The 7567-nt window shown below is 40.5% G+C and overlaps 1 protein-coding gene across 1 annotated transcript; it reads right to left on the bottom strand.

Moving 5' to 3' along the window:
• Positions 1 to 469: 469 nt before the first annotated feature.
• On the bottom strand, positions 470 to 6165 carry tph1a (tryptophan hydroxylase 1 (tryptophan 5-monooxygenase) a). Its single transcript, XM_056387227.1, has 11 exons — positions 5967 to 6165; positions 3728 to 3862; positions 3419 to 3602; positions 3212 to 3312; positions 3052 to 3119; positions 2767 to 2963; positions 2507 to 2642; positions 2288 to 2414; positions 2092 to 2187; positions 1580 to 1713; positions 470 to 1444 (listed from the first exon to the last, which is right to left on the bottom strand). Exons 1-11 carry the CDS (start codon positions 6054 to 6056, stop codon positions 1270 to 1272), a joined length of 1443 nt encoding a protein of 480 aa, XP_056243202.1. The 5' UTR covers positions 6057 to 6165; the 3' UTR covers positions 470 to 1269.
• Positions 6166 to 7567: the final 1402 nt, after the last annotated feature.

Consider the following 7567-nt stretch of genomic DNA (forward strand, 5'->3'; position numbering starts at 1 on the left):
TTTTTCCCTAAACTGGACAGAAAGACTGAGTGATAACATTCTGGAAGTGGGACATTTTGAAAATTTCTGTCAGCCCGAACTTTAAATAAAACTGTTTAGAATGGCATACATCCAAAAATTTCCACAGAGACAATCAATAATTCAGTGTCCATGAACCAGCTTAAAGTGTTACTCAGTGACACCATCAGTCAAGTCTTGATAGTATGTTGTCCAGTTTAGAGAGTTGTCTGATGTCTATCATTTCTGTTTCAGGGTAGATTATTTTAATAATACAATAAGGTGATCTGGCCCTCAGATCAAACAGATCATTATTCTTGCAACCCAAGATTATACAAACTACAACCTTAACATAATTATCTCTAGGATCATAATGAGCATCTCTCTGAGCATCCAGCATCAAAATTACCACCATGATGACACCAAAAAGTGATAAATCAACAGGTAACAAACCACTGTCACACTGTGAAGACACAATGAACATTTTTGTTTATTTTTTTCAATAGTTTGATACATAGTCTACTCATAATGTCTATATTTCTTTACAGTAGAAAAATAATGTTTTGATTTTAAGGAGTACTACAGTTATATTCACCTCAAGAGGACATATTCAAAATCATCACTGTAAAATAAAATAGGTCAGGGTACATGGGCCAAATCTGTCATAACCAGTAATGAAAACATTCTTATAACACCGTGTTTCACTTTCATAATTTCCCTCAACAGCACACAAAAGGAGCATGATACATACACCAAAAGAATACAAACAAGGTACATTTTTATACATATGACTGAAGTGAGGAAGATTAAATGTGAAGAAGAAAAAGAATGAAATGAATTACAAAAAAATTCACATGATCATGTACAACAGCAGAGTTGACAATAGGAGGAGGAAACCACATTTGTGTTTGTAACAGCTGGGGATGCTTTTAAAGGATAAAAACTCACCATGAAAGCACATTAAGTGTTTGCAATACAGAAGCCAATTTAGCCAAGTACAACTGATGCAAAACAGTGTCTCAGGTAAAGCAGCTCTTTGGGTTTGTGCAATGTACTCATATCGGTGGCTAAACATACCTAATGCACCTCTGGAAACTGTATATGCCATACACCATGCAGTGGGGACAACAGAGCATTTTGCCAAAAGCAGTGCACATTCATTGTACTGACGAAGGGCAATACACGAGCAGTATCTCTACAGCAGCGCTGGGGGTGACACGGCGAGCATTGATGGACTTGTAAGGTGGTTAACTTCAACTGAAGTGTCGGCAGTCAGACACCCAGCTGCTTGTTCAGCCGGCTGAGGGCGTCACCGACTATGTCAAGCTCGTGTCGAAGTTCCTCCACGACGCTGTTGATGCTGGGAGTGTCTTTTAGCACATCCACACTCTGGGTGTAAGGGTTGTATCGGACTGTGAAGGGACGCTTGATGGTCTTGGCAAACTCCCTGAAATGAGCAAAGTATAATCACTGAATAATATGTAGTAGATATTTAATCACATATAAAACAATGGTGGAGTTTATAGATTCATGCAAGGTGTATCATTATCGTAATGTGAAATTACTGAGCAACCAAGCTCACCTCATCTTCACTTTGGCCTCCTCAAAGCTGTCGGACACAAAGTAAACATCCTGAAATGTTGTGATGATGCATTCTTGTTTGGACGTAACCTTTGGGTCAAAAGGCATTATCCTTGCATTACCAGAGAGTGCATGCTGTAAGAGAGAAACATAATAACAATGTTGCCAATATTTCATGTAAACACAAGCCCTCATCTGGGTCATATGATTAAATGCAGATTAATCTGTATTTTGATGGTTTTACAAGACCAATAATGCAGTTCCTATATCAGTTGTCTTCTGCATTGGATTTATCACAAAAAAGAAAATGTAGTGACAACTCTGGCTGCTTAATCAGGTTTCAGCTGGTTTTACAAGGAGGGTGTTTTGGTTTTAAACAGCTGTTGAGGCACTCGTTTATATATATTGCATACACACATATACTTATATACAGTATATAAAATACCAATATATTTCATGGTGCATGATTATAGGATGTCATGCGCACTCGACACCTTGTTCAAATATATTTACCTTTAGCTCACTGATAGATGACAGCAGTCCTGCTCCATATGCTCGCAGCTGCCCTTCTTGTTTGCATAGGCCAAACTCCACCGTGAAGAAATAGCACTGTAACAAAGGAGTAGATCAAACAGAAACATTTATTTACACTTATTCTGGATTTACTGAATTTGATTTGATGGAGTCTGCCTGAATGAGTGTCACTCACTGTGGCCAGCTTCTGAACTGAATCATCGGAGGCCCCGAGTGAAGCGAGACCAATCTCCTGAGAAAACTGGGCGAAGCTGGGCTCTGCTAGCAGAGGGACATGACCCAGCAGCTCATGGCATGTGTCCCTAGATGATAAAAGACCACAGAATATTAGATCCAGTAACCTTATATTTGCATTAATACCAGTTTTCTGAATATAGCACTGTATAACACTCACGGCTCTGGAGTGTATAAGGGGTCAGAACTGTGCCGCACATACTGGGTACAGTGGAAAACACGGAAGGCCAAACCAGCAAGGAAGTCACGTGGGGACAGATAACCTGCCACAGGCCTGATAGTAAATCCAGTACGTTCTGTCAAGATAAGATGTATGAAACATTCATGTGAGTATTTACATTTACAAAGCTGAAAAAAATAATCAGTAATTTTCAATTTTGCATTTGAAGCAAAAGAGGCATGTTTTATCAAAGAAATTACCCCTGAGGAAGCGTGAGACATCTTCCAGCTGAGGGATGTTGTCCTCCCGACATTCACAGTATTTGGACAGCAGTGGCAAGTTCTTCAAGTATTCGCGACAGGCGTGGGTGGGGTACAACTTGTTGAGCTCCCTGTACACAACACCCCAAGTCTTCACTTCCTCCTCTGTGAACTCAATACGAGGAACGGGATCCCCACTAGAACAAGACAACAAAAATCTCTCAGTATCAAGTAAGAACTTTGCCCATTTGCAAAATAACCATTTAAATACACAGCAGAACTTACTGTTTGTAGGCCATGGCAAGGTCTGCAAAGTACTTTCTCCTCTTCCGGTAGACATTGTCCTTGAAGCCCTGACGGAGAGGAGCATAAAAAGATATGAGAGTGCTTCATATTAAAGGATTCTGCATTTAATGCCTATACAGGTTTATTTGGACCTACTTACCGGATGGTCAGCATCCAACTCAGAGCCGTACATCAGGACGCGGTTTGCACACTTGTCCAAGTCTGAAATTTTCTTTGGGAACCAAGGTACATTATACATATCTGAGAGAAGAAGAAGAAGAAGAAGAAGAAAAAAATAGTTGTTTACTGTTAATCAGGTTTATTTGGATACAGTATGTCTGCGGCGTTTCATTCAGTGCTTTCCTACCTTCCTCTTGTAGACAGGAGTTATCTGGAGGCTCCATGTCCACAACGTTCACGTGTTTCCGAAGCAGCTGGATGATTTCATTCAGTTGTTCGTGGTTGCTATCGCAGTCCACGAATATCTCAAACTCAGAGTTGCGTCTTTTGGATTTTCTGGACTCTATGTGTACAAGGTTGACATGGTTTTCCTGCAAGAAACGAGAATAATTTGGTTATCATCTGTAAATTAACTTCACATATTTGACAGAAACAGTTAAGGATAGATATGAATAGATAGATAATGTAAACATTATATTAATAAGATTGTGCATACTTGGAAGAGTTTGAGTGCCTTTACAAGTCCTCCCACTTCATTCTTGAGGGAAAAGATGATTGTTGCTCTCTCTTTTTCTGATGTATTCTTCTTTTCAGTGTTTTCCTCAATTTTTGTGAAGGTTGATTTGTTTATCTGAAAATAGTAATAAAGGACAGACACATTTTAGAGGAATAAATTCATTTTAGAAATGTGGCACCACCATTTACAGTAGTGGGAAAACAGCTCTGTGCTGCATAGTTTCAGTAATCCCTCAAGATTGTAAACATTGTTTGAAAAATTTGCAGTGTTAGGTTCTAAAAATGACTGATATATGAGTCCAGCTCACACAATACATTTCCTCCGCAACTGAAGCATAGCTCAGGACAGGTAATGACGTGAATGCACAACTTCTAATCACTTAAGAGCATCTAGCCATCCAAAAATCCTATGAACATATTATCTTATGAACATGCATTGCCCCTAACAACAAGTGAGCAGAGAGGATAAGAGTCACAGAGAAGAGCCAACCCTGGGAGCATAGCTATAATTCAGTCATCCTGAAATGAACCACGGGCTGTTTCTTTACATGCATATAGACAAAATAAGTAATGCAGTGGATGCAAGCAGAGGGCTGAGATTTGTCACCACCAGCCCTCATGTCCATTTCAGCACGTTGGACAGCTCTCACGTTGACGCTGGCATGTGTGCACTTGCACACGCCAGGGGAAAATTCGTGTAATCCTGCATCAGACTAACACCCCAACAGCACAGAAAAAGCTCATCTCTTTCCACTGACTGAAACGCTTTCTGATTCATTTTAATTGTAGCATGTGATTCGCAACTACATTCGGTTATAGTTTGCTTTAGAAATGTAATGAGCTAAAAGTTATTAGTGGAGTGGGAGTAGAGCATCAGTTAAATACAGTTCAGTTACTTCCTACCATATTTCGCCCTTCCAGCATTGTGTAAACCGCGCGGCAGACCAGTTTTCGCTGGGCTCTAGTCGGTAGTATCCCTGAAAGCATTAGTGCATGGAGACTGGATCAGGACGCTCGCCGGGGTCAACTCTTTGCGTCTCGGTTTAACGAAGATGAACTTGTCTCTGTCTCAAAGAATCGCCTTACTGCAATCTCATTTAGACAGCGGGGAAGCCTATTATTAGCTCCCTGCATGTTGAAATCTTAGCAGACATTAGGCAGAGTTTAATCACTGCAGGCTTTAGGCTGCAAAGTGTGGAAGTTCCCCATCAATTAGCTTTTTTGTTTGTTTTCCCATTTCTTGATGTCATTAATATGCACATATACACAGCTTTGCATGTGTTTTTGATATGCACATTAAAAAGGCATGGTTTTCACTGTTATTTATAGCAGCTTAATTCATGTTTTTCACATTTATTATTCACTTTTAGGTATGATCCAGTTTGTGGCCAACATTTGTTTGCGTGTCCTCACCAGAAAAGGCCTAACAATGTATTAAAAAGTGTTAAGTCTTGGTTGAAGGTCACAGACACAGCCAGATTGGTTGCTAAAGCCTAAGAAATGTAGTCACAGCTTCTAATCTACAACATGTTGTCTTCGGCTTGATCCATATTTTTCTTGTGTTTTTTTTTCTGTTTTTTCTAACATTTTGCAACCTTGAGATGGATCAGGAGTCTGTTACTGCAGAGATAACTTGCTCAAAGTATCAGAAGGTGCGCAGTTATTTATGTAAAGATCGGTCTAAACTTTTAAGACAGTTTATCAAAACGTAGCCTATCATTATCCTAGGGAGGAGCTTGTCTCCTGTAGCGGTGTTTAATGGAGGCTTCACGGACCCTGCAGGTTGATCGGTTTATCTTTTTATCTCTTCTGTCTTTTGCTATGGAAATCATTGAAGGATGTTCAGATTGAGCAATAATGAGTCTTTCATTACATGAAATTCGGATATATCCCATTTTTAACCCTCTTAACCCTTTGACGTAAATTACACTTATAACAAAACGGCTTAAATTAATCCGGCTGACGACAAAGTGAAGGCTTATTCATTAAGATGACCGGACCGAGCTCCCCACCACTGTCAAAAAAAAGTGGTGTTAAAATATCACACACACGAAAACCATGTGCGCCTCGGTGGTTTAAATGCAACAGTCGATCTCTGATTATAGGACAAGACACTAAAAACAGAAGAAGACATCAGTGCTGCTGGCAGGTGCTTCAAAATAATAAAAACTACTTTTTTTCCCTCCTTTTTTTTTTCTTTTTACCGACGAAATTCTTACCTCATTGTTCAGCAGTTTTTCTTCAAAGCCAATGTTCATGGAGTCAAAAGATCTTCCTCTACGTGGTCCTTCGATTTTGTTTGAGTACATGTTCAAGTGCTGCTCGGGTTTTTTGCCTTTTTATGCAGCTCTTACTGGTGGTTTATCTAAATAACCTCCGCTATGTAAAGTAGGCTGTCTACCCCGGGAAGCAGGGCGCTTTGCTATTTAACCACAGAGAGAAAGAGGGGGGGGCAATAATCTCCCCCACAGCAGCAAATGGAAAAAGAGCAGCAGCGCCCACGTCATGAGGGAAAATTGTATCTTTTATTTCAGCTAAAGGCCTGAAACAGCGTCAATGAGATCAATCACAAAGTCTAGTTTTACTGAGAATAAAACAAACGATTAAACTGTTTTTATGATCACATACTTCAATGTGCTTGAGAAAATCCTAAGTGCAGCACTTGTCAGAAAAAGATATAAACAGGAATTATTTTAATATTTTTACTCATCTGCAAGCATTTAAGAGCTAAAACTAAATATGGGGAATTTGTCATTATATTGAAATAAACTGAGTTCACTTTGGATGCAGACCTGGGGGTTCACCTTGGACTCAGACCTGGCACAAGTATTTAATTCTTCTTGTTTGTTGACACCTTGAGACTAAGAAGAGGTCAAGGTTTAAGAGGATTCAGACGTAGCCCACCTGCCTTCATTGTACTGTGATCCAAACATGCCCCCCTTTTCAAAATCCATTCCTCTGCACTGTAAGCACCTCTGGGTTCTCGTGCACATAACAGAAATAATCTGCGTGCTTTCCTTTCTTTAACACCATGAGCCTTTTAATAAGATCAAGACAATCAGTGGAAAAGGCGTCGGAGGCCTCTGCAAAGCAGAATCACGGTGAGAGAGCAGTGAACCTACGAGACCTCATTACTCTACACAGATAACACCACTGTTCTCTAAGCTTTAGTCACCTCTCCGATAGGACAGGTGAGATGTTACTTTCAGCTCCACACAGCTCTAATGCAGTGATAGCCTACATGTGGCTGATGCACATGCTGTTTGTCTCAGGTGGTCTTGGCCCGTGTCACTCGTGACATGGACAGGAGCTTTACGCAACTGAGGAGGCAGTGAAGGGAACTTCCTCTTCTCAGGAGCTGAACCCAGAGCTGCTCTCAGATATTGTGTTAGGCAGAGTAGTAGCAAGGTCAATCCTTAATTATCCGGCCATGTTTCAGAATGGTAAAGCAATGTAAAAAGAGATCGACTTAAAGGTATAATTCACCACTAATTGTGTAGGCGCCCGTCTGTTCTGGTGCTCTGTGTTGTCCATTAAAACACATCTGGCAACATTCATATTGACAGAGGAATCGGTGTTCTCCTGCTCAGTGACTACATGTATCAGTGTGTATTGCTCATAAAGTCACAGCAACAGAACAACCCCCCCCCCCCCCCCCCCCCCCCCCCCCAGCCCCACCCACCCCTCAAGATCAGATCAGTGACCATGTTTACCTGGCTGTTAGCTTAAGCTCCTTATTATCTCCACCTATATAAGGCAACCATTTCTGCTTTAATGCACAAACAAATATAGATTCCCTGAGCTACAAAACACAACTAAT

This window comes from Seriola aureovittata, chromosome 10 (genome assembly GCF_021018895.1).
Source record: "Seriola aureovittata isolate HTS-2021-v1 ecotype China chromosome 10, ASM2101889v1, whole genome shotgun sequence".
In the NCBI taxonomy this organism is placed as follows: Eukaryota; Metazoa; Chordata; class Actinopteri; order Carangiformes; family Carangidae; genus Seriola; species Seriola aureovittata.